A 27,782-nucleotide genomic window follows, 5' to 3' on the forward strand; every position below is an offset into this window, starting at 1 on the left:
TATTTTAAGAAGGGTATGAAAAGTGGTGAGATATTCTTTCCCTTACCTTCCAGATTATCCTACAATTTCCTTTGCCCAGCTAACTTTGAGTCTGGCATTGACAACTGGGCAGGAGGCAGCCATTTTGTGTTAAGCCATGCGCTGGTGTCCAGGTCAAGGGAAGCCATAGTCCCATTCTATTCTGCCTTGGTCAGAGCCCACCTGGAGTCCCGTGTCCAGTTCTGGGTGCCACAACAGAAGGAAACCAAGCCTTATGAGGAATGGTTGAAGGAGCTGGGTATGTTTAGCCTGGGGGTGGGGAGGAGACTGAGAGGAGATAGACTAGCCATTTTCCAATATCTCAAGGGCCGTCACCTGGAGCATGGATATAGTTTGTTTCCCCCCTGCTCTGGAGTATAGGACCTAAATCAGTGGCAAAAAAGGAGATTCCAAATCAACATAAAGAAGAAATTTCTGTTCAACCCTGAAAGGTTTGGTGGTGGAAACAGAAGGGGTTTTATCATAGGCCCAAAAATCAGCCCTCAACGCCTTAACCTGCGGAAAAACATTTTTTTGAAAAAATCCCTAAATTCTCTCGTGCAAGGTTTTGCGGTGCAAAAAGCATGTTTTATCATAGACCAAAAAAATCAGCCCTCAGTGGCTTAACTCGTGGAAAAATTTCACCAAAAATCTGACATTATCCAATTCACTCAAAAATGGTGCCAAACTGTTGCAAATTCTCCCCTTCAAAGTTTGGCGCTGGAAACAGAAACACATACAGTGGTACCTCGGGTTACATACGTTTCAGGTTACATATGCTTCAGGTTACAGACTCCGCTAACCCAGAAATATTACCTCAGGTTAAGAACTTTGCTTCAGGATGAGAACAGAAATCGTGCTCTGGCAGCAGGAGGCCCCATTAGCTAAAGTGGTGCTTCAGGTTAAGAACAGTTTCAGGTTAAGAACGGACCTCCGGTACGAATTAAGTACTTAACCCAAGGTACCACTGTATTGGCGGCGAAGCCAGATCAGATCCATCCCTGCCCACTTCGCCCAACCTGAGGAAACCAGGGGGGGGGGGGGGCGGGTTGGACTAGATGACGCTTGGGGACAGGGCTGGATTTAGGTTTGATGAGGCCCTAAGCTACTGAAGATAATGGGGCCCTTTATATGTCCAGCTGTCCTTTGTCCACAACAAATTGTCGCTGTTTTTTGTGTTGAATATATGCTATATGGTATTTTATGGACCTAACAGGCATCTAAAGCCATTTTCACATGCAGGATGTAGGCACCCTATATATAGAAATGAGCAAACCAGTGAAATTTTAGGGAGCAGGCTAGCATTACTTACATCATAGGAGCCTACACAACACAAAACACTGTTGCTGTATCTAGGTTTTTGGGGGGTTTTTTGGTTTTTTATCTTATATTTTGGAAATGTACATCCAGTGTTTATCCCCTTTAATTTTTTCGGGGGCCCCAATGGAGTGGGGCCCTAAGCTATAGCTTGTTTATAGCTTATGCGTAAATTCGGCACTGCTTGTAGGCATCAGCTCCTGCTATTCCATGACCTTTGGAGTGCCAGGATGATGCCCATAAAAAAGTATCACTATTATGATTATTATTATTACTACTGATCTCTGTGTAGAGACAGGCAGGTGGGCAGAAACACATCCTGGCGTCAGAAACGGATCCCTGCCCACTTCGCGCTACCCGAGGGAGAAAAGCCGGATCGATCAACCCGGCGCGCGCGGGGTTGGACTAGATGACCCTCGGGGATCCCTTCGAACGGCGCGATCCCATCCCACCGGGAAAGCGCCGGATCTAGCGAGACCCTGCGCGGCCGCGGAGACGCGGCCGAGTAGATTCCCAGGCCGGGGGGTTTGAAGCAGCCGCCGCAGCCGCCGCAGGAGGCGGAGCTGGATCCGGAGGGGCCTGGTCGCCGGCCGCCCTCCGCCTCCTCCTCAGCCGCCGCCGCCGCGCCACACGCAGAAGGCAAGGGAGCCGCGATGGACGCCGCCACCGCCGGCAGCAAGGAGCGGGAGGCCGCGCATCTCCTGGCCGAGGCCGAGAAGAGGGTGAAGTCCTCGCACTCCTTCCTCAGGGGCCTCTTCGGGTGAGAGCGGGCCAGGGGATCGGGCAGAGGGGATCGCCTCTCGAGGCCTGGAAGGAAGGGATCCTCCCTCGCGGGGACCCGCCGCCGCTCGCTTTTAGGCCCCGCTGGGTGCGGGAGGTGGGTCGATCCGCGTCTGCGGGCGATGGATCTAGAGGATCCAGACAGGACGGGTCTAGAGGAGAGCCGAGGGGCAACGGATCTCCCTCCCCTTTGCGACCGTCGAGCAGATCCCGCTTTTCTCCCTCGGATTGCGCGAAGTGGGCAGGGATGGACCCTGATCCGGCTTCGCCTCCGTCGCCAGGATGTATTGCTGCCATAGCTGTCAACTTTTCCCTTTTCTTGCGAGGAATCCTATTCGGAATAAGGGAATTTTCCTTAAAAAAAGGGAAACGTTGGCAGCTATGATTTCTGCCCAAGTGCCTGTCTCTACATAGATGAGGAGGAGGAGTAATCATCATCATAATAATAATGAATAATACTTTTTTGTGGGCATCATCCTGGCACTCCAAAGGCCATGGAATGGCAGGGGCTGTGACATGGCAGTGTCTATAAGGCAAGGACAGATTGCAGAGGAGCATCACACGCTGAGCTGGGAACAATTCCTGTTTAATTGGACTTAAAGTAGTTTCGGGCTGCCTTAATGACTTAATGCCTTAATGACTTAGCAGAGTTGTGGCGGCATCATCGCCATCCGTGTTTCAGTATGAATCCGCGCATGGGATGATGTCCTCTTCTCAGTTGGCAGGTGTGGGTACAGTAGGGAGGAAATAAACTGCAAAACCGCACAAAAACTACCCTGGGATCTGCGAGGGAAGGGTGGTAAACAAATTTATTGAATCATCATCACCGGCTCAAATGGAATCATAGCATTGTAGAGTTGGAAAGGACCACAGGTTGTGTGTGTGTGTGTGTGTGTGTGTGTGTGTGTGTGTGTGTGTGTCATCTAATCTAGTGTTTCCCAACCTTTTTCCAACCGTGGACCCCTTCTGAGCTTGTTTCCTTACTGTGCCCCCGCCATGGGCGTAGCCAAGGGGGGCAGCTGCTTCCCCAATAATTAAAAATCAATACATATTGAAATATACTCGGAGTTGAGTGTGAATTTATTCAGCTCATAGTAGCAATAAATGAAACTTCCCCCAAAATGTCTAGCTATATATACATTATTTACAAAAAGGGCCCTGCGTGATTGGCTAATTCTGGGCTGCTCCTGTAGGCCAATCAGGTTGCGGATTCACCTCCTCCAGAAGCCTGAGTGGTTGCTCCTGCAGGGCCAATCAGGTTGCTGATTCACTTCATCCCGGAGCCTCATTGGCTGCTCCTGCAGGCCAATCAGGTTGCTGATTCACTTCCAGCTGGATTGGGTAACTCCTGTGGACCAACCAGACTGCTGCATTCTGGATCCTATTGGTCTAGGATTCAGCTCAGTACATAATACATATCAATACAAATTTGAGGTTCTGCTCCCCCCTAACAAAAGCCTGCCCCCTAACCAGATGACCCCGCGTGGATTTCACCCCGTGCATTGCAGAGCCTGGCCAATGGTGCTGATGGGCCCTGATCCCCCAGGCACTGGGGTGGATTACACCCAGCGCCTTGCAGAGTCAGGCCCAGGTTACGACCGGGCCCAGCTCTGGGAGCAGCAACAAGCATCTTGGGCTCACCCAGCCCTACCCCATTAGTGCCCTTACCTGACCTGGGAGTTCTGAAACAGAGGCTGGTTAAAACAGGAGCTGATCGCCCTCTCCTGCTGGAAATAAACCTGGACTACTCCAAGAAAGGACGTGGGTGGCGCTGTGGGTTAAACCACAGAACCTAGGACTTGCCGATCAGAAGGTCGGCAGTTCGAATCCCCGCGACGGGGTGAGCTCCCGTTGCTTGGTCCCTGCTCCTGCCAACCTAAGAGTTTGAAAGCACATCAAAGTGCAAGTAGATAAATAGGTACCACTCCAGCGGGAAGGTAAATGGCGTTTCCGTGCGCTGCTCTAGTTCGCCAGAAGCGGCTTAGTCATGCTGGCCACATGACCTGGAAGCTGTACGCCGGCTCCCTCGGCCAATAAAGCGAGATGAGCGCCGCAACCCCAGAGTCGGTCATGACTGGACCTAATGGTCAGGGGCTCCTTTACCTTACTCCAAGAAAGTGCACATGGTGAAAAGGAGCACTAGGCCATGGGTAGGCAAACTAAGGCCCGGGGGCCGGATCCGGCCCAATCGCCTTCTCTCTTTTTAATTTTTTTTTAAAATTAATTTTATTAAATAATACAAGAATGTCAAAGAAAGACAAATTTCAAACATATGCATATAAACACAATCATTCACACATTGTAGAACAATATTTAGAAAACAAGAAAAGAAAAAATAGAAAATAGAAAGATACTTTCCGTAAACAACAATCTGTGTTGTTCCTCTGTTTCCACTTTCCTCTGTGGCCCCCCAGCCTCATGCTGTGGGCCCTCCCCATTTACGCATTTTTCACCTGTGGCCCCCTTAGAATATCCTGAACCCCCCATTGGGAAACACTGATCTAGTCCAATTGCCTGCAATGCAAGAGTCTGATGTTTGCTACTTCATCTGTTGCTTCTAAGGTTTTTACGAGGGCATAGTTCTGAAAATCATTTAGCTGTTCTGTAACCTCTTCTACTTACTGGGATATTTGGTGATGCACCTTATAGCACCTGATTTCTACATTACATCAGGCAAACCTTGAAGAAGTTCTTCTCAGATTATTGGTTAATTAGCAATCATGCATCTGATTCCGCTAATCCGTTAATTCAAATGGATATCTCATTTTGTTCTTAAAGAGATTAGATCCTCAGTTTGTGCCAGGTTTGTTAAAGCAACTGGATTTACGAACGCCTGCTCTCTAGGAAAGGAGGTGAATTTTACAGAGAAAATATGTGCTCTGGTCTCGACAAATCAGTTTGGGTCCTTACAGTTGACCTTGAGTTTCTTTCTTTCTTTTTAAACAGCCATGGCTGTTTTTATGTTACATTTTGCTGTTACAAGCATTTATGATGACATTATTTCAAGGGAACACTGTGTTCATAAGACTTCTTGATAGCAGTCCATCATAATAATTCTCTTCCAATATTTCTTGAGCAAATGAACTGTCAAGTGTAACCGGATTTTTGCCAATAGATAACTACAGAACTGATTTAACTTTTTCCTTTCTGTTTATATTTAGGAAGATAACTGTTTTATTGTCTTTTTTTTTTTTAATAAGAGGTGTAAGAAAGGTAGTTGTAGAAACTTACCCTTTTATTTCATTTCTGCTTTTAAAAATTCTGCACAGAGTTACAGTATCGGAACATAAGAACATACAAAACTACCTTATAGCAAGGCAGACCAACAGTCTGTATTGTCAACACTCACACACAGCAGCTCTCTCAAGTTTCAGACTGGGGAATTTTACCAACCCTACCTAGAAATATTGGGGTTTGAAGCTAGAGTCCTCTGCATGCAAAGTTTTGGGCCTTCCCCAACACATTGAGGATATGTGGATATGGTTATAGCCCTCTTTTTTGGCTTCTGGCAGATGATGACATAATTTAGGCTCCAAACTCTTCTCTCTAGACTGGACTTGGGGGCTTGCTGACAGTGCAGATGCTAACTAACAGAAGCAGCTCCTCATTTATCTGTAGACTCTATTACTGGTTAATTTACAGCAGGCACCCCCAAACTCGGCCCTCCAGATGTTTTGGGACTACAACTCCCATCATCCCTAGCTAACAAGACCAGTGGTCAGGGATGATGGGAATTGTAGTCCCAAAACATCTGGAGGGCTGAGTTTGGGGATGCCTGATTTACAGTGTTGGCTACCTCTGGAATACAACAACTCAATTTTTCCATAAATTGATTATATTGTTTTCCTACCTCTTTTACTTTTAACATAATAACAACAACAACAACAACAACAACAACAACAATTTTTATTTATACCCCGCCCTCCCCAGCCAAGGCCGGGCTCATAGCATTTTGCTATTAACAAGTTCAACCATGTAGGCCATATCCAATATTAATTTGTTCTAGCCATAACTAATGGTTGAATGGACCACGGTTAGTAAATATATTACATTTCTATATTGTCTGGAAGTATCATATCATTTACATATCCCACTAGGGTAACTAAAGGGTCCACTGGTAATTCAAAACCTGATTTTTTTCCTATAAAAATAATATATTATAGAAAGCCTGATTTATTTAGGGCAAGTCCGGAATGCATGAAGAATATTCAATCTATTCGAGCTACATCTGCAACATTTATTTTCTACATTTGACTCATCTTATGTGGAGTCCAGTACCATTTAAATAGCCATTTCTAATAATTTTTTGTACATACTGTAGGATGCCTTTCCACACCCAAACTCACATTTCTTGTGCCATAATTTGCGTAAGGTTTTTAGTCACTAATCTGTGGAAGTGCCTCATAATGCATAGATCTGCTGTGATTTTATATACTTGGCTCAGGATTTTTACAGCTGGCTTGCTAGAAATCATTACCCTGAAGTTTGTAGAGTTGCGCAGTGAGCTACGGAGAGTTACTAATGAATAAGTTACTAATTATATGTTGTACGTGAAAGTATTGACCTAAGGGAATACAATGACTACCTGTTTCTTCAACAGTTTCCCTAGAACTCCTCACTGGTACAATTTTGATATACCGTATTTTTCCCTCTATAACACGCAGATTTTTTCTCCTAAAAAGGAAGGGGAAATGTCTGTGCGTGTTATGGAGCGAATGTGTGGTCCCTGGAGCCAAAAAATCAAGCAAAAGTCAAATCGCGAGTCACGGAGAAGGGAAACCTGAAAAGAGGAAGTGGCAGCTTTCCTGTATTCTGCCTCAGGGTCTTACTGCCCACCCTTCTATGTTTCGTTGCTGTGATTGCTGAAACGGAACAAAGAGCAGGGAAAGCCCCTCCCCTCCAGGCAAGCAGAGGGGAAAGTGTCGTCTCTGTGCTCCGGTACTGCTGGGGGAGAGGAAGAGAGAGTGGGGGAGGGAGAGGGAGAGGGGGGGAGGGAGAGGGAGGGAGAGAGAGAGAGAGAGAGAGAGAGAGAGAGAGAGAGAGAGAGAGATGGCTGGCTTGGGGGGGAACTTTTGCCTCCCACCCGTTAAATCCCTCTCCAGCATTCTTAGCCAGCTGCTTCTCTGCACACCCCTCTCATGTCCCTTCTTTGTTTTTCCTTCGCTCCCCACTTAAAATGTGGTTACAAAGCATAGATCAACATGGATCCTCAGGATCTTTGCATTGGGTCACCCCAAATTCACCATCAGATCACATAGCATGTCCATGGCTACAGCCTGCACCAAAAAAATCACGCACCCACTGTTGCCTGGGGCTGCAATGGTGCAAAAACGTGGTTAAAAAGCATGGATCCACATGGATCCTCAGGATCTTTGCATTGGGTCACCCCAAATTCACCATCAGATCACATAGCATGTCCATGGCTACAGCCTGCACCAAAAAAATCACGCACCCACTGTTGCCTGGGGCTGCAATGGTGCAAAAACGTGGTTAAAAAGCATGGATCCACAAATTCACCATCAGATCACATGTCTGTGGCCACAGCATGAAGCACAAAAATGATACATCCACTGTTTCATTCAGAATGTTTTTTCCCTTGTTTTCCTCCTCTAAAAACGATATGCGTGTTATGGTCAGGTGCGTGTTATAGAGCGAAAAATACGGTAGTTTTCTAATTGCAGTTAACCCATTTCTGCATATTTCTCAAGATGCTTTCATCTTCTCTTTGTTATATTGGATTGCTGTGAACGATGGCAGACCAGGACTTAATCTACTATTGTAGAAACACCAAATTTTAAATCCGCTACTAAAGCACATGTTTGCTAGGAAATTACCCACGTCCTTACTGTTCCAATGCCATAGGTTGTTTAGTCGTTTAGTCATGTCCGACTCTTCGTGACCCCATGGACCAGAGCATGCCAGGCACTCCTGTCTTCCACTGCCTCCCGCAGTTTGGTCAAACTCATGCTGGTAGCATGAGTTATTTCATTATGTGAAATAATGGTATAATGGAACCATAACTCATCAAAAGACATTTTTGGCATTAACTCGTACACACACACAGAGAGAGAGAGACTGGTATGTCCACAGCAAAAGATACACTGCGAGAGTCAAGGTGGAATAGCAGTTAAAGTGACAGAATAGGCCCTGGGAGACTTCAAGGGCTAAATGTGGTCAGGACCACGGACAGCTCTCTGTAGTGGCTCAATACAAGGCCAAAGCATCAGTGTCCTTAGAGCAGTGGTTCTCAACCTGTGGGTCCCCAGATGTTGTTGGACTACAACTCCCATCATCCCTGAGCTCTGGGCTTGCTAGCTAGGGGTGATGGGAGTTGTAGTTCAACAACATCTGGGGACCCACAGGTTGAGAAAGGCTGCCTTGGAGGGTTGCTTCTGGACTGCTGCAGCTGTGTGGGTATCTCAAGTTCCATTTCCTCAGAGCAAAGTTGTCTATGCTGAAAGGGACTATATACTGTTTTGTAGTCTGAAGCTCTGGTAGGACTGAGAAGCCTCTTGTTGCGCATGGATGAAGTAGAGAGGCAGTGGAAAGGGACTCTTCCAAGCTGCAGGTAGTTCTGGGATAAGTCCTCTGGGGCTGAGAGCTGCCTCCTTTGTGGGAGAAACTAGAGGTGTATCTGGATTCCAGAGCTATCCTTTGAAAGTTTTATTTGGCGGTGGGGTTAATTCATTTGAAGGCTGTTTCCTCGGATGATCTCTGAATCTTCATTGATTCCCAATTCTTCGTTGAAAGACCCCTCTTCATTGTACCCCTCCTCTGATAGTGGTGTCTGGACCACATTAGTAAAAATGCCCATCTTTCTCTGTTGTCTTCAGGCTTTCATTGTGCAAGGTAGAGCATTCATTGTGCAGTCAACTACCAAGGACTCACAGTTGTGTAATGTAAACCATTTATGTCATGGAATCAGGTTGAGACGTCCCTTTCATACCTGGATGTTTCATAGCATTAGAAATATCTGCCTCCTTCCAATTCCTTTTCTCTTTCTGGTTTTTTTCCCCCATAGAGGAAATTCAAAGGTAGAAGAAGCATGTGAAATGTATACCAGAGCTGCAAATATGTTCAAGATAGCCAAAAACTGGAATGGTATGTATGGAAATGTTTTCTTCCTTTGCAGAAGGAGAAGGCCAATGGATAGTTGAAGAGCTCCCATATAACTTTATGATGCCCCATAGATATATGGGGTAATTTATTCCAGCTGTTTGATCAGAATTAACATTCCTTAATTTCACATGCAAGCCCTTACAGTGTATGATGCAGCCATTCCGCTTTGGCTGATAGCCTAAGTCATGGTTTGCTTGCATTGAATTTTTAAAACCACTCATCTCTGTGTATGCTAGATAATGACTCTGCTGTTTGTTGATGATTCATTCCCTTTCCCAAGACGAAATGGAGGTGATTCAGAAGCCCTTACTTTCCCTTGCTTTCAGTTCAGCCCTTGATTGGTTCAGAACTCATTATTTCTGGATAGGTTAATTAGACAGAAACTTGTGGAGGGATTGGCTGCACACTAGTAAAATTCATTTAAGCTATCAATGTGTCTTGTTTTCCCTTATTGCCTTTTGCATGTCATCTATAAACAGAGGCCTTCTCCGCATTGGTCCTCTAGCCGTCATTTTTACCCTAGAGTTGTATACTTAAAATATTGCATAATTTCTAATGTTTCCCTTTCTTCTACACCTTTCTCACGGTCTTTGTGAATGTGTAGTATATTTCTACCTGGAACAATTGCATTGCTACATAGGATTTATTTGTGATAATTAAAACTCCTTTAAAAGAATGGCAGGGGTAGGGAACCTGTGGCTCTCTAGATCATGAGTAGGCAAATTAAGGCTCGGGGGCTGGATCCGGCCCAATCGCCTTCGACATCTGGCCTGCGGACGGCCCGGGAATCAGTGTGTTTTTACATGAGTAGAATGTGTGCTTTTATTTAAAATGCATCTCTGGGTTATTTGTGGGGCATAGGAATTCCTTCTTTTTCTTTTCTTTTTTCAAAATATAGTCCGGCCCCCAGCAAGGGCTGAGGGACTGTGGACCGGCCCCCTGCTGAAAAAGTGTGCTGACCCCTGGATGTTGTTGGACTGTAAGTCCCATCAGTCCCAGTCAGGAAAGGCCCATGGTCAGGGATGATGGAGCTTTCGGTCCAGCCACATCTGGAGGGCCAGAGGTTTCCCACCCCTGAAGAACATAAGAACACCTTGCGCTTTGTAATTAATTCAGAGACAGATCCAGAACAGAGAAAATTACAACAATCATTGCAAGCTGTCCTTCAGAAACATCTGCACTCTTCCAAGCTAGAGCAAATAATGGGCTATCTTTCAGTGTGAGCCTGAATTCTGTATTTCCAAAGGAAAATATTGTGGGCGGGGGTGGGGGGTGGGAGAGATCATTGTCCGTTTTGTCATTCAAATGGCTTCTTAGAACATTGTCTAGAGATCATGTGATTTGGGGACTGTTTCTTTTCCAGCTGCAGGAAATGCATTTTGTCAGGCAGCCAAACTCCACATGCAACTACAGAGTAAACATGATTCAGCAACCTGTTTTGTAGACGCAGGCAATGCTTTCAAAAAGGCCGATCCCCAAGGTAAGATGCATCTTGTGCATAGTACAACTGTCTTGGTTGGTACTTACCTGTGTTGAACGAGGCATTTAGGTAGGACGATTACATATACAGTGGTACCTCGCAAGACGAATGCCTTGCAAGACAAAAAACCCGCAAGATGAAAGGGTTTTTTGTTTTTTGAACTGCTTCGCAAGACGATTCTTCCTATGGGCTTGCTTCGCAAGACGAAAACGTCTTGCAAGTTTGTTTCCTTTTACTTAACACCGTTAATACAGTTGTGACTTGACTTCGAGGAGCAACTCATAGCACGCGGTGTGGTAGCCTTTTTTCAGGTTTTTGAGGACTTTGGTGATTTTTGAAGCTTTTCCAAAACTTTCCCGACACCGTGCTTCGCAAGACGAAAAAAATCGCAAGACGACAAAACTCGCGGAACGAATTAATTTCGTCTTGCGAGGCACCACTGTAAAGCTCTACAGTTTGTAGCTTGGATATTTTCCTAAGCCAAGGCAGCCAAACAAAACTGTACTCTCCTGAAAATAATATATCATCATGAGCAGTCCTGAAAGGTCCCATGGGAAACTCGGAATAAATGTAGTGTTAGGTCCATTTCACACCATTGTTTTATGTGCAGTGGGGTCAGTAATAATTGTGGGATATGAATGGGTTTGTTGAATGACATATAGCTGACTTTTAAGGATACTGAAAAGTGTGTAAGGCTCCAGTCCTATACATATTTACCTGGGAGTAAGCCCCATTGAACTTAGTGTGGTTTGCTTCTGAGTAGACATGCATAGGGTTTACTGTACGTATATTGTGCTAGGATGCATAATAAAACATTAATCCTTCCAAACTGTTTTCCCCCTTAAAGAATAGTGGAAAATAATACTATATCATGATACCTGTTTCTAAAAAATAAATCTTAATGTTTTCCCCAAACAAAATATGCCTAAACATTTGCTAATCAATGACAGTTTTTTTCTGACTGTTCATGCCATTTTAAAGGTTTTACTAACACCCAGGCTATGTGTATTCCAGCTAAGATTATCCATGCTCATGTGGATATTTGCATGCATAGATCCTGACTTATATTAAAGGTCCTATATGTGATGGGAAGAGAATGAATGAGTCTTAGGCTTGTTGCAATAGTACACACACACATGTCACGTATACAAGGGCCTGTATGAATTGACTATGCCTTAATTCAGTTTGAAGACGCAAATATTGCAGCCTACAAATGTTTTATTGTGTTTTTAATATTCTGTTGGGAGCCACCCAGAGTGGCTGGGTAAGCCTGAACAGATGGGTGGGATATAAGTAATAAATTTGTAGTAGTAGTATTACAAATTAGGACTGGGACGGCTGGGAGGACAGCAGTAGATGGCGCCAGAGTCAATTCCAGGCTGAGCCAACTACCGTATTTTTTGCTCTATAAGATGCACCAGACCATAAGACGCACCTAGTTTTTGGAGGAGGAAAACAAGAAAAAAAATATTCCAAATCCCAGAAGCCAGAACAGCAAGAGGGATCGCTATGCAGCGATCCCTCTTGCTATTCTGGCTTCTGGGATAGCTGCACAGCCTGTGTACTCTCCATAAGATGCACACACATTTCCCGTTACTTTTTAGGAGGGAAAAAGTGTGTCTTATAGAGCGAAAAATACGGTAATTCTAGTTTTGCCCCCTTCCTCCTCCCTGCTGCGTTCTACAAGGGAAAAAGTGAGACTAAGAAGGAGAAAAATGACAGCCCATGTTGCTTCATCAACTGGCTATAAGAAGGCAGGCAGGTGGGGGCTGACTGAGGGCAAACTGAAATTGGTGGGGCCATTTGCCTGTTTACCATAATGGCACAACCTCCATTGCACATGAGTGCCGGGGCGCATATATTGAACATGTGTCCATGTTCTTTTCATTGGAGGTGGCTGGTGTCTTTGTCAGCCAGTCCCCTCAGTGGAAGTATATGGAGAAGCTCTTGAAGATGGGAGACTTCCAATAATTACGTCAGAGCACCTGTGCTCAAAAGGGATCTCTGGCAAGGGGCATCAGTATCTTACGCATATGTCTGAGGGTGAATGGGTTGAGTCGCTATTAGAATTTAAGAATGACTGAGGTTCTGAACGCTGAGTCTAATGAGCTGAGCAAGCTAGTTCCTTGTACTTGTGAAATAAACCATGTTTGAATGACTGAGCTGATTTTATTCATTATCTTCCCCTAAAATGCATACGGTACAGAGGCTATCAACTGCTTAAATGCCGCCATCGATATTTACACAGACATGGTAAGAAACCCTAGGTGCTAGGGTTGGGATTCCAGTTCTTGACCGTGCAGTTTGGTGTTAACTCTTTGGTTCAGCTGTCTTTGTGGTCGGCGTTGAAAAGAGAATAATTAGGTCAACTGCTTCTCTTCCTAGGGCCGATTTACTATTGCGGCCAAGCATCACATTACCATTGCGGAGATTTATGAGTCTGAGCTCGTGGACATTGAAAAGGTATGCCCATTAAGTTATCGGAGTCCCTTGTGTACATGTTAAGACACTGTCAGAAGAGTCTGAAAATATTTAGATTGCAACCCTGTGCATACTTCCTTGAGCACAGACATAGCCCAGCAAGCCACACAGAATACTCTTGGCTTACTCAAATGGTGGCAGCGGTAGTGGGAAGTATACAAGAATATATTTTCAGATGAAGAGGAATCCTTTTAGCAAAGGCAATAAAAGTACATTAGAAATACAGCCACTCCACCTATGACACTGGCTGTTTTATTTTCTATCCTTTCCTAGTTTGAAATTTGTTTTTGTTTTCTTCAGTGTTGCATAAGTTATGAAAAGCCACTGTTTTGCTTTCTTTAGGCTATTGCCCATTATGAACAGGCTGCAGATTACTACAAAGGGGAAGAATCCAACAGGCAAGTTTTCATAAAATAGCTACTCTTAGTGTTCAGTGTATACCGTATTTTTCGCCCTATAGGGCGCACCGGCCCATAGGACACACTTATTATTATTTTTTGGGGGGGGAAATAAAGGGGAAAAAATTATCCCCCCCCCAAGCCCCAAAGAGCAAAGACCATTGGTCAAGGATGATTGGATTTGTAGTCCAACCGCATCTGGAGGGCCACAGGTTTCCCTTGATAAAGATCTATCATATGATGACTGAATACCAGTGTTCTTCCATCTGTATGCATGGGGTCAAATAATTTCCTAAGGAACTAAAGCTTCTTCATCAGTCGTACAATGCTCCATTTTGCATTTGTTTAGAAATCCTTACTTCTGTGCAATTAAGTTAATTCTACCTCTTGCTTCTAGTTCTGCTAACAAATGTCTGCTGAAGGTGGCTGGGTATGCTGCTCAGTTAGAGCAATATCAGAAGGCAGTTGAACTCTTTGAACAGGTAGGTTCGCTGTAGGGATATCGCGGAGTGGGGCAGTGGGGTCCGGAGGGAGCACACTTCCCCACCTGCAGGCAGCCACAATTTGCCTGCACGCGTGACCTTGGGGTGCAGGGAAACCCCCCCCCCCAGACAAGCCACAGCTGTCTGTACATCGTTCCACCTCTTCCTGACCTTCCGCCTCTGCATGACCTTTTGCGATCTCAGCAGTCAGTGGTGTCCTGTCTGTAACCCTTTTCCATGAGACCTTTATCTCCTTTCGTCATACACTGTGCAAGGGGAAAATGACGCTGTGGAACAGGTGCCAAAATAGCTTTGTACCACCCCACGATCTCGGGAAGGAAGATGTGTAAAGGTCACAGCCCAAAGTGTATCTGCCTGGCTTGCATATTTGTCTCAATAAAAGGAGGCTCCACAGGAATGGTGGTAGCTTGCTCGCTTCAGCCCACCTGTGCGCAGCTCACATGATGATCAACACCTGTCTTGGGCCTTCACTTCAGTTCGCCACATTCAGTGTCACAAAAGGGAGAGAATAAATCATAGGCATACAATCCAAAGGATTGTCCATTTATTCCTGCTCATTTCTTAACCAGTTACTGATCCCCAGGAGGACCTCTCCACTTATTCCATGATTATTAAGCTTACTCAGGCGTTGTCAGAAGCTTTATGAAAGTCTTATGTACAGAATGTCAACTGGATCGCCTCTGTTTATATGCTTATTGGCACTTTCAAAGAAATAGAAAGGGTTAGTGAGGCGGGACTTGCTCTTGCAGAAGCCATGCTGCTGGTTCTGCTTCAGCAAGAACTGCTGTTTTACATGCTTGGGAATTCAGATTTTAACCAGTTTTCCTGTAATATTGGCCTGTTAAGGCCTGTTAAGGCTAATTGGCCTTAAAATGAAACAAAATGTAAGTGTTGATCCTCAAAAACCACATCAAATAACCACCCCACCCGCAAAAGAATTTCAAAAATAAATGACCCAAAGTTGGACCATTAGTGCTGCCCAAATGCCCAGAAGAGTACAAATGTCTTTGTATGGTTCCAGAAGGATGACAAAGTCTGTGCCAGGCCACCTCAGTATTTATGAGTTCCCACGTACTTTCCCCAATGGGGTCACTTCCAGGGGCTTTCATAGAATCGTAGTCCAACCCCGTGCAATGCAGGAATCTTTTGCCCAACGTGGGGCTGAAACCCACAGCCCTGAGATTAAGAGTCTCATGCTCTGCTGACAAGCTCAGTACCCAAACAACACTGGATCATCATTACTGATGCTATTGTGTTGCACAGTACTGTACTGAGAATATGACTCTTGGCGTATAAAATATAGTTCACTATTTGTGGTAGAGTGAAATGTGTTGTGAAATTGAAATAATGTTTTAAAACTAATGTATTATTATTATTAAGGGACGCGGGTGGCGCTGTGGGTTAAACCACAGAGCCTAGGACTTGCCGATCAGAAGGTCGGCAGTTTGAATCCCCGCCATGGGGTGAGCTCCCGTTGCTCGGTCCCTGCTCCTGCCAACCTAGCAGTTTGAAAGCACGTCAAAGTGTAAGTAAATAAATAGGTACCACTCCGGCGGGAAGGTAAACACCGTTTCCATGCGCTGCTCTGGTTAGCCAGAAGCAGTTTAGTCATGCTGGCCACATGACCCAGAAGCTGTACGCCGGCTCCCTCGGCCTGTAAAGCGAGATGAGCGCCGCAACCCCAGAGTCGGCCACGACTGGACCTAATGGTCAGGGGTCCCTTTACCTTTACCTATTATCATCATCATCATCATTATTATTATTATTAACAAAGTTAAGTCTGGAGTTCTGGGACAACAAAATATTGGCATTTCAAATACAATGAAAGGGAATCACAAGGGACTGGATGATATAATAGCGTTTTGGATTTTACTGCTCCCAATTGAGCTAAATGTCTGTTTGCTCTCTTTAGGTTGGAACAAGCACTATGGATAATCCATTACTCAAGCACAGTGCAAAAGATTACTTCTTTAAAGCTGCCCTGTGTCACTTTATAGTTGACGAGTTGAATGCTAAGGTTAGTGCAACTCATTAAGTACCATCGTTGTATAGGCCAAGATGCACCCTCGTTTGTACAAAGAATGTACAGAATCAGTTGACTAACGTTAAACCATCAATACCATCTGCTCATACTGCTGTTCTTTCTGCAATGACAAGTGATCACTGTACAAGCCCTACTTGAATGTCATTTTCTGTGCTTGCTTATGGTAATGTGAGACTATGAGGCAAGAAGAGTCATCACAATTGCCTTGTGTTTTCTTGCCTTAAACCTTTGATGACCATCACATATGTCTAAAGCCAGTCCTGTCTGTTTCAAGTATGGAGGTGTAGTTTCAGGTTTGAGATAAAACAGATGTAAGGAACAGATAGGAACATACTACCATATGTGGTGGTCCTGTCTAGAGATACAAAGATTTTGGATTTTGGATACAAAGATTTTGGATTATGAAGAGATAAAGAGATTGATAAAAACTACATTTAGCAAGAAACCGGAAGAATTTTTACTAGGAATGGTTTCAGATAATATTCCCAAAAACAAAACCCGGCTAATTATGTATGCAACATCAGCAGCAAGGGTTATAGTGGCAAAACACTGGAAAGATAAAAATATACCCACTAAAGAGGAATGGGTAGAGGAATGCGAGTACTTGGAGCTCACAAAGCTGACAGATGCTATAAGAGATAAACCTAAAAAATTGGTGAAAGAAGAATGGGAATGTTTAAATAATTATTTAGGGGACAAGGGCTCAGCAAGAAAGATCTGGCTATGTTTAGAATGATACCGCATAGAGAAATGTTCCCTGATACCAAGATGAGGGATTCCTTTGGAATGCAGATAGAGAGAATTGATAAGAATAATGATCTGTTGTGAGCTTGATGGAAGTGTACAATAGATGAGCTTTCCTGCTTTGGCTCATCTTCCTTTTTCTTTTTCTTTTTTCCCTATTTTTCTTTCTTCTTTCCCATAGTTGCTTATGTTCTGTGCCATGTATTTTGATATTGTTTGTAGTTTTAAAGTCCCCCCCCCTTATTATTATTATTATGGAATTTTCTTTTGTAATTTTGGTTGTCTAGATTTATATGTATTTGTTTAAAGCAAAATAAAAGTATTTAATAAAATAAAAACAGGTGTAAGTTTGTAACACAGGACTGTCCTATTTATAAATAGCAAATACAAGTGCCTCTCACCATACCCTTTCATATTCTAAATGCATTTCTCCAAAAGTAATTTTAATTTTTTACAACCCTTGCATTGTGATCCATCTCCAAGAAATAGTTTCTGGTAGGTTTAAGGGCTAAACTAGACGATATGCAGGGAATCTGCCTGTCTCGATGAAATTGGAAGCTTAAAATTTGCTGCTGTCTTTCAGCTTGCTCTGGAGAAGTATGAAGAAATGTTCCCGGCCTTCTCAGATTCAAGGGAGTGTAAACTATTGAAAGTAGGTGAAACTGCATGTGTTTGAACGGGTTAAAAATAGAAAAGCGTTGCTGGATTTCCTCTTGTAGCATTCTAATTGTCACATTGAGATTGCCAGATTCCCAGCGTGTGAATAAAGGAGATACGAAGCCTGCAAACAGGGAAAGAATGGCAATTGCCATATACCGTATTTTTCGCTCTATAGGACGCACCCGACCATAGGACGCACCTTGTTTTAGAGGGGGAGAACAAGAAAAAAACAATTCTCCCCCTCTCTGCTCAGTGCCCCTTCAGCGAAGCGGCAGGTGAAACGGAGCTCCTCCCACTTCGCTGAAGGGGCGCTGCGCAGCTCTCCCTCTCTGCTGAAGCCAGGAGAGTCTTGCTCTCCCGGCTTCAGCAAAAGGAACCCAAAGCCTTTAGAGCGCAGCGCGAGTTCCCGCTGCGCTCCAAAGGCTTCAGGCGGCTATCCCTGAAGCCTGGAGAGCGAGAGGGGTTGGTGTGCACCGACCCCTCTCGCTCTCCAGGCTTCAGCGAAAGCAACGCATAGCCTCCGGAGCGCGGAGGGAGTGCTCCCTCTGCGCTTCGGAGGCTTAGTGTTGCTATCGCTGAAGCCAAGGAGCCTGCATTCACTCCATAGGACGCACACACATTTCCCCTTCATTTTTGGAGGGGGAAAAGTGTGTCCTACAGAGCGAAAAATACGGTACGTATAATCTCTTTTGGTGGGATTTGAAGATGTGCTGCACAAGATGTGTTGTTAATAAGTGATAATCAGGGTGGGAGGGGGTGCAAATGCCATTGAACTACAACTCCCACCATCACTGACCATCGGCCAGGCTGGCTGGGGCTGATGGGAGTTGTAGTCCCATTTTTGATCTGGCAGGCTAAAGATTCCCCACCCCAGCCTCAGAAAGAGGGAAGGGGGTCTGTGTTTCTCCTCCTCCTCACTTCTGTGCTTCCTTTGGCTCTGGAGAAGCTCCGGAGATCTTTCCTCCTCACTCCTTTTGAATAAACCTACCACATTTGCTAGCCTCAAAAATGGTTTCGCTAGCCTACTAGGGACTTCTTCCAGTGGCCTGCAACATTTCTGTGCTGGGTGCAAAGAAGGGGCTTCCCTTCCATGCCTGCTTGTTTTCTATGGCTTCAAGGGCTTAAATACTAGGCCTTGTAAACAGATCTCCAAGCTACATTCATTTCCTCTTCCACTCTGATACTCACAAGTAGGCCTTTGTTTATCAGTGTGGCGGTCGTACGGAGCCCCCGGTCGTCTCACGTACTATTGACCCGTACACCACTAATCCGCTGCCACCAACCAGGTCCTCCCTGGTAAAATCCCTTCAGCCTCAGTCAGGTTCTCAATTAATAAAGAAGAGTGTATTTGATTTCAGACACAAACAAAACTTTTGCAGCATTCCAGACGTTGTTGCTCTTTACTTTCTTAGTCTTATTTTCCTCTCTCTATCTCTTCTACCTCCCCACACTCAAGAACCCACTGCCCTAACTGTCCCTCTATTACCAACTGCCTACCAACTGCTTCTCTAACTGCCTTTCCTAACCAGTCAACCCACTAAAACCAACCAACTACCCACCAACAACTCCCAACAACTCACTCAAACCTCGGGCTAAGCCCTCTTATACACAGATAGGCTCCACCTCTGGCTTTCCTATTGGTCTATATTTTTAACCCTATCTCTCCCCCCTGTTCAAACATTTTCTAAATGAACAGGCAAACGCCACAATCAGTATGCCCTTTCCAAGCTTATTATAGACTCTGCTTCTGATCGGGGTACCACTTCAGCCCACATTTTTGATAGTCTTCTTCCCTTCTTCCCTTCATCCCTTGACTCTCCCCCCAACATCATCTTTCTGAGCCACATCTCAGTGGAAGAGAATATGTTTTGCATGCAGAAGGTTTTGAGGTTCAGTTCCGGGAATTTCCAGGTAGGCTGGGAAAGACTCGTGTCTGAAACCTTGGAGGAGGCACTCTGAGCAGGACTAGAGATGTGAAGGTCTAGAAAGAAGAAATTATAATTTTGGGAAATACAGGGACAGAACTACTCAAACTGCATAGAAATTTATTCATCTATGCGACTACGGCAGCAAGAATGTTATTTGCCCCCAAATGGAAAGAAGTCCCGACGAAAGAAGAATGGATACAAAAACTTATGGAATATGCAGAAATGGCAAAACTTACTGGAAAAATAAGAAATCAAGCTGACAAACTTTTTTATAAAAGAATGGAAATGGTTCATTGAATATTTACAAACTGTAAACAGATAAGTTGGTGGGATTATTGTAATAACCTGCAGCTTGATAAGAGTGTACATTAAAGGTAGATGAATAAATGAATAAGTTAATTTGGAATATGCAGAAAATATAAAAAATAAATTTAAGGAACCGCAGAAAGAGGGGGGAAGGAAGTCGAGCATCGAAATGTTAAATTGAGTGTAAAATTATTGAAATGTATAAAATTGAAAATCATAATTAAAATTTTAAAAAACAAAAAACTGGGAAGGACACAATTCTCCCTCCCCCCATATTTCCATCTTCCCCCTATTTGTTTCTGGAAAATTGAGGGGGGGGGGAAATACTTGGATTTTTTTCCTTTCAAATTTTCTGGGTTTCCCCCAAGGCCTTTACATTTGTAGTTGGTACTGTGCTAGATCACTCAAAGTTCTGATGCAGAACAAGACAGCTTTCTTTCCCTGACATAGATAGACCTAGTTGCTAGGGATGGGGACCACAGCACCATGTAAATATTTTCTGACACTTCAACTTCCCACATGTCTCTGCCTGACTATGAGGTCACAATTGCTGTGATGATGGGTGCTTATGCAGGCACCCCATCCAGCCCTTCAAATCCAGCATAGTCCTGGGATAAACAGCTGTGTATATACAGTGGTACCTCAGGTTACATATGCTTCAGGTTACATACGCTTCAGGTTACAGACTCCACTAACCCAGAAATAGTGCTTCAGGTTAAGAACTTTGCTTCAGGATGAGAACAGAAATTGTGCTCTGGAGGCATGGCAGCAGCAGGAGGCCCCATTAGCTAAAGTGGTGCTTCAGGTTAAGAACAGTTTCAGGTTAAGTACGGACCTCCGGAACGAATTAAGTACTTAACCCGAGGTACCACTGTAGCAGGTTATTGCTAAATTGAAGGGATACATTACCTGGTAGTTTTTAAAACGCCTTCAAGTTGCGAAAGGCCTCTTTCAGTTTTACAGAGCGCAAACAGGATTACTTAACAAGTCTGTCTTCCTTGAGAGATGCAGTAACATTGTCACTTCTTGTGTTTAATCTGTTCATGTCGTCCTGCTAGAAATTACTGGAAGCTCACGAGGAACAAAACTGTGAAGCTTACACTGAAGCGGTAAGTAGACTTCTGTTTTACTTGGACACGGGGCAGGTTTCATAGGGCCAACTTAAAAAAAAAGTAAACTAGCCAGCACTGTTGTAACCACAGCGCATTCGAAGCAACAGAGACACAGAGTTGGTTCCAGATTAACAGTACAATCTTAGGCGGTCACTTCCGTTACCTACACACCATACATTTAAAGCACACGGCTTTTCACCAGAGTACCCTGGGAACTGTAGCTTGTTAAGGGTGCTGGAAATTATAGCTCTCTGAGGTGTAAACTACAGCTCTGGGGGGAGCAGTGCTCTTTTAAATGTATTGTGTGGGTGTTCAGTGGAGTGCATTTTCAGGCACCGTATTTTTCTCTCTATAAGACGCACCAGACCATAAGATGCACCAAGTTTTTGGAAGAGGAAAAGAAGAAAAAAAAAATCTGAATCCCAGAAGGCAGGACAGCAAGCGGGATCACTGTGCAGCGATCTCACTTGCTGTCCTGGTTTATGGGATAGCCGCATAGCCTCTCCCAGGCAGGGGGAGCCTTCATCCCCCTGCCCAGTAGAGGCTGCATGCGGCTAAGGCTCCCCCAAGAGCCGCACTCCCTTTAAAGAGTACGCAGAGTGTGTGTGCGACTCTTGGGGGCTTTTCCCCAAGGAGGGAGAAGAGCTGCCCTTCTCCCTCCTCGGGGAAAATCCCCCAAGAGTCGCACACACGCTCCACGCAGCTCTTTAAAGGGAGCGCTGAGCAGAGTCTCCCGCCTGCATTCGCTCCATAAGACACACACACACATTTCCCTTTACTTTTTAGGAGGGGAAAAGTGCGTCTTATAGAGCGAAAAATGCGGTAATTGTATAGCAGACATGTCCAACGTGTTGATTGCGATCGACTGGTCAGTTGCTGGATTGATTTCTGTCGATCACAGGCCGGGAGAGAAAAGCCTTCTTCTGCCCACCCCCACAAGCCCAGCTCCTCTCCAGGCATGCTCCTTGCCAGCCAGAATGGCGATGGTTCCAAAGTTGAGCATGAAAGACGCAGGCACACAACAAAGGCAGAAGGAGAAGTGAATGAGCGCAAGGTGAGAGCAGGGAGGCGCAGACGTACACAGACGGAGACGCTAGGCGCGCTGGCTCCTCGGAGAGAGAAAGGCCTGATTTGGGTTTACTCAAAAGGAAGGGGTTGGTTGGATCCTGGAGAAAGGGCTTCTACAGATTTCGCCCAGTTCTTAAGGTGGTGCTTGAAGGCTGTCAACTCTGCAGTTGAGTTTACCCAATTTCTCTTTCAAACTACGGGGGAAACCGCTGTGGTTGACATGTGCCCCTGACTCATTTGAAAAACAGCAAGAGTCCTGGGGTACTTTAAAGACTTAACACATCTATTGTGGCACAAGCTTTTGTGAACCACAGTCTGTGCGTCATGTTCTGATTATGGAGGTCCCTGTCCTTAATGTTATTTTCTTTAAGTATTATAGAAACACATAATTGCAAGTATACAAAACAGGTATTTTTAAAAAATATATTGATTTATAACGAACTTTTCAGGTTTTATGGAAGCGACTATCATTTGTTATTATTTTTATCATAAGCTCAGCCAAATATAAGATGCTTAAGTTGAAGAATGACAATGGGAGAGTGTGGTACAGTAGATCACTGCCAGCTTTTGATACTGGATAGTAGATCACAGCCTACTTGAAGTTGGCCATGCCTGTTGTATAGAATTAGTTCAATGAATCAGTGGGACTTGAGCTGAGTCATGACTGACTTGTAATCTGTTCCAATCTATGTGTTTGGGAGCCAAAATGTTTGACCTGCAAGGCGTTCGGGATCCAAGGTACAACTCTACTCGCTTTTCTAACCGGTTATGTTACCCTCTTCCAATTAGGTTAAGGAGTTTGATTCAATATCTCGCTTGGATCAGTGGCTGACGACCATGTTGCTTCGCATTAAGAAATCCATTCAGGAAGAGACTGACGGGGACCTCAAATGAATTGTCAGTACAATTTGTGGCACGTGACATGTCTGCTGAAGTATACTGTGTTGTGGCCAAGGACCATTATGGGATACTTGGATCTATGCTTCTAGCTTAACTGACTGGTGTCTTGTTTAGTACCCTGTTGTGGCTCGTTCGGTGTAACTATGGACATGAACTATATATATTTTCAAGCCCTCGTGTTTTTGTTTTCCTTCTAAATGCGGCCTGATCTATGCATATTTACTTGCAAGTAAGACCCTCTGAGATCAGCATTCCCCGCATCACTGTCCATAGGATCGCTGCCTTAGAGTGCAAGGCATCTTTACTTAGAAGGAAGCCCCCTGTGTTCAATTGGACTTTCTCTCTCGACTTATTCATTGTGTCTTATAAATCCAGTCTGTTGACATGAAATGCTAGCCAACCTGAAATTTAGGCATACTTACTGTGAGTCTCCCTCCAAGAGTATGGTTATTTTTGGACAAATGAGTTCATCAACTAAAATTTATTTGGGCCCTTCAGAGATTTCTCTTGCATTAATAGACACATATTATATCAAATTGTGTTGTTTTAAGTGTGATTTCCATTCCTGCTTAGGAAATGTGGCCGAGTCACAAACGCTGAGATGACAAAATCTGTGATCCCTGCCTAATGCAATCCTATTCCTGTTGAGTCAAGTCCCATCGGCTTCAGTGGGGTTTACTGCTTTGTAAGTATATGCAGGGATCCAAACTGTATCTATATTAAGCTTCCTCTGGCTCAAAAACAAGCAAGAGTATGAACCATCTGGAATGCAAATTTGACCTTAGCCGAAATGATTACATGACTTACAGGGGGAACGTCTGTCTATCTGGACGACATGAATGAATCGGAAGGGTTTCTTCTAAATGTTAGTTACATAATTTGCGACTACTGACGGTGGTGCAATTCTCGACGCGTTTGCCCTGCTCTTTCCTTGCTTCTTCCTGCTTGACCAATTATGATCAGCAGCGCTGATGCAATCCACGCGCATCGGTAGTCTGAAAAGATCTGAACGTAAGCAGTGATGGTGATACAGTTCTGGCTTTCACACAAACCTATGTGTGTTGGAGGTGCCCTGCGGAAGTTTCAGTCAGGGTGGTTGTGAATATGTGGGGTCCAGAAACGTAAACACTATGAGTCACTTCAAAAGGGGGGGGAAGGGGGGTGAATACTACCATTTTTTAAAGTGACTAACAAGCAGATTCCCCCCCCCCCTTTCTGTGGCGACATTTTCTTTTCCAAACTGGGAGCTTCTACACCAGGCATAGGCAAACTCGGCCCTCCAAATGTTTTGGGACTACAACTCCCATCATCCCTAGCTAACAGGACCAGTGTTCAGGGATGATGGGAGTTGTAGTCCCAAAACATCTGGAGGGCCGAGTTTGCCTATGCCTGTTCTACACCTTTGATCCATGAGAGTGTATATATTGTTTATGACACACCGGTAGTCATAAACCAGTTGTATTTTAGACTGCTCTTTCAGGAGTGTGTGCATGTGTGTGTGTGTGTGAAATTGTGAGTTCTGGTGCGTTTTCAGTCGTGCTGGTGGAAAGCCTGTGGTTTTTTCTATATGCCGTGTGCATATGTGTGTCTCTGGGCGTGTGCTTTGTAGCATGTAGAACTACCAAAATAAAAAAATCAAGGTTGAAAAATGCTGTCAGCCTTTCCATGGCAGAAGAGCCAGTGTGCTTTTCCAGAGCTGCTCTATAGGTGCAGCTGAATAAAGGGAATGGCATGATTGAATGGGCTTACGGTTGCAGGTAGGGGTGGGGTTTCCCACTGTATAAATTCTCTGCAAGCAAAGTGTGCTAGCCAACAGCCTGGGTTAGAATCTTCCTGCCTGCTGGGCTAGGGTTAAAAATAAATAAAATAAATGGCACCCCCGATCACCTGCAGTGCAGAGGGATGCAGTCTACTCTTACTTGTCTCATTCTGCCCAAAGCTTGCTGTATATTTTGCAAAGAGTGTGTGTGTGTGTACATATAGCCTTAGTAATTTGCTACTGGCCTACTTTAGCAGTTCAGCTATCAGTTGACCTGTTCAAAAGAGTTCATTGCCACTGACTTTCCCATTAACTGCTACCCTCCTGCTGGGTTGGTTCCAGGCTAGGTTCGTAGTCCATTGAAGGACTCGACTTGACTTTTTACCTGGATTTCAGGGAGACTTTAGCGCAACCAGCCTGGTCTGGATCCAACCCGCTGTGTCTTTCTGCTGGGAAACGGCAGCAAGCTTTTGCCAGATGGCCTTTTGTGGAATGCAGGCGTGGATCAGCGGTTGCAGGGGGTCAGTGCTGAGTAGCTGATGGCGAGAGGAGAGAGAGGCTCCTATCTAGGTGGGAAATGAACAAGTGTTTTTTGCAAAGGCTATGCATGGTTGTGCAAATACTATATCCATGGTCTGGCTATGGTAGGAGTGGAGGACCTGTGGCCCTGCCAGTGCTGTTGAACTCCAGCTATCCGTCATCTCTGATCATTGGCTGTGTGCCAACATCTGGAAGAATCACATTTCCCATTCCTAGTCTTGAGGTATGTGATGTAGCAACCTGTTGAAGCTCAGCTAGGGTTGCCATATAAATCTGGACACAAAAGTTTTTGAGCTTTTTTTGGGGGGGGGCATAGTTGTTGAGATTTGGGCTGGCGAGCGGTGGAGGCAGAGTTGCTGAGCTTTTGTCCGCAAAATCCCCAAAAATATTTTTACCTTTTTTGGGGGGGGGGGGAGGGGAACGCCCAAAAAACAATACTTGGGATATGGAACGCGGAGACGCCATTTTCAACAGACGAATATCAGCTATGTCCAGGAAATTCCAGGTGTATGGCAGCCCTGAGTTAAGGTTTGGAGCGAGTCAGTGCCCAGGTGGGGTTCCCTCCTCACAGAAAGACCAGCTGTAAATGTAATAAAATATATATGTAGATTTCTATTTTTCTTCCTCAGACAGACCTAATTGTTCTTTAAATTGTGGCACACCCCTTTTTAATCATGTCTCCGAAAACCACACTTTTCCGCCGCTACAGGCTTCTGTGTGCAGGCACTGAACCATCATTTGTCTGTGTTGTGTTACTTGTTCAAATGTGCCTCTTCCGGTCCTTGTAAGAGGTTACGGTATTACCGCAAGACACACAAACCCCACACTAGTCTTGTTGTTGTCTGTGGGGCTTACTTTAAGTAAATGGCTCTCGTTCTGTGTGGGTAATATGCACACAAAAGCAAGTTCCTCTGACTATTCGGTGCAGATCAAAACACTGCCACACGAGGAACCTTCTTGTCCCTGTCCCCATCCACACCCCATGGCTTCCCACGCTGCCTGTGCATTTGGTCAACAATCACATGGTTGGTGTAGCCAATTTTGTAGTGTCAGTCACTGGTTGGGGGGCCAGTGGAGAGGACTGCAGCTCCAACCCCTTCTCCCCAGCCTGTGACTGATGCTAAGCACATCAATTGTCTGCCTGATGGTGTGCAGAGAATTGACTCTTGGCACCAGCCCAGCTTTCCAGGCTCATGGTTTTCAGCTGCAGCTTCCTCTGTCTAGCTCAAGAAATGTTTCAAACGAAATTCCCCTCTGTTGCTTTAATCATCACAGACTACCCGCGATGGTAAGGAGCTATTTCCGATTTTCCTGTATGTAAACATAGACCAACGGCCACCGTATGTTCATACGTACTGTTGTGGTTTAGGAATCTATGAAACTATAGTGAATGTGTAACAGAAGATTCATTCATCGCTGATGTTGTAGAGGCACGGTAGGGTTGCTTTGTTTTGTAACAAGATGCGGAGAAATGACAAAGCTTTGTCTTGTCTTTGCACTTGACTCAACAGCTGGAAAATACTACCATAATGGCTGCAGCCACCAGGGGTCTAGGTTTGGTCCTTAACTGACAGGGGCTGTGGCTGGATATGAGGCTTTCGGCTTTCTGCGTTGCTATTTTATCATGAGAATTGTCATTAAAGAGTGTGTTGCCCACTGTAACAACAAAATGTGTGTGTTTTTATTCAGCCCCAACACCTGCCCAGTGAGTTTTCACCAAGGGCTACAAAACAAAAAAGATTCATGTCCTTTATATCAGGGTTGGTAAACCTGTACCCACCTCCATTTACATTATAGAAGTTAGCTTTGGCCATCTGAAGTGTGATGTTTGTGACAGACTTTTTTAAGGTAAAGGACCCCTGGACGGTTAAGTGCAGTCAAAGGTGACTATGGGGTTGCGGCGCTCATCTTGCTTTCAGTACAAAGGGGCCAGCGTTTGTCCACAGCTTCCGGGTCATGAGGCCAGCATGATTAAACTGGTGCAATGGGACACTGTGACAGAAGCCAGAGAGCATGAAAACACCGTTTACCTTCCCGCCGCAGTGGTACCGATTTATCTACTTGCACTGGTGTGCTTTCAGACTGCTAGGTTGGCAGGAGCTGGGACAGAGCAACGGGAGCTCACCCCATCACGATGCTTGAATGGGTAAGACCTTGTAGAACTGGTACAGATGTTTAGGATTACTCTTCAACCTTTGCAAACTTTTCCAGTTGATGACACACTTTTTGGACATGCATCATTTCATGACACAGTAATTCAGTTTTACTAGCAAACTGGAGGTTAAACTAGGCCCTTACCAGCCCTGGGAGGAGCTTGAGGAGTGTTTGTGCAACACACCTACACATGCAGCCAACACACTAACGTGTCGCGACACACAGTTTGGAAAGCTCTGCAGTTTAGCTAATCCATATTGATGTTTCATCCTGGTTTTGCGCACCTATATATGCTGCGTTATGTATTTATGTATCTTAATGGGGCTGAAATAAATCAGTTAAATACGAACCTTATTCTGCACACACATTACTGTGATCCAGAGGAGTGAGCAGAGATATCATGATAGAACTCTGCAGTCTTCAAGTAAAGTGTGTTTTCTCTCCCCAAAAGAGTCACAACAAAGACAGTAC

At 44.8% G+C, this 27,782-nt stretch overlaps 1 protein-coding gene across 1 annotated transcript; it reads left to right on the forward strand.

The window, feature by feature from the left end:
• Positions 1-1,709: 1,709 nt before the first annotated feature.
• Positions 1,710-23,028, forward strand: NAPB (NSF attachment protein beta). Its single transcript, XM_028722181.2, has 11 exons — positions 1,710-2,095; positions 9,137-9,216; positions 10,598-10,714; positions 12,921-12,967; positions 13,100-13,177; positions 13,538-13,593; positions 13,991-14,075; positions 16,009-16,113; positions 17,468-17,536; positions 20,837-20,887; positions 22,748-23,028. Exons 1-11 carry the CDS (start codon positions 1,989-1,991, stop codon positions 22,850-22,852), a joined length of 900 nt encoding a protein of 299 aa, XP_028578014.2. The 5' UTR covers positions 1,710-1,988; the 3' UTR covers positions 22,853-23,028.
• Positions 23,029-27,782: the final 4,754 nt, after the last annotated feature.

Source organism: Podarcis muralis, chromosome 3 (genome assembly GCF_964188315.1).
Source record: "Podarcis muralis chromosome 3, rPodMur119.hap1.1, whole genome shotgun sequence".
Lineage (NCBI taxonomy): Eukaryota > Metazoa > Chordata > Lepidosauria > Squamata > Lacertidae > Podarcis > Podarcis muralis.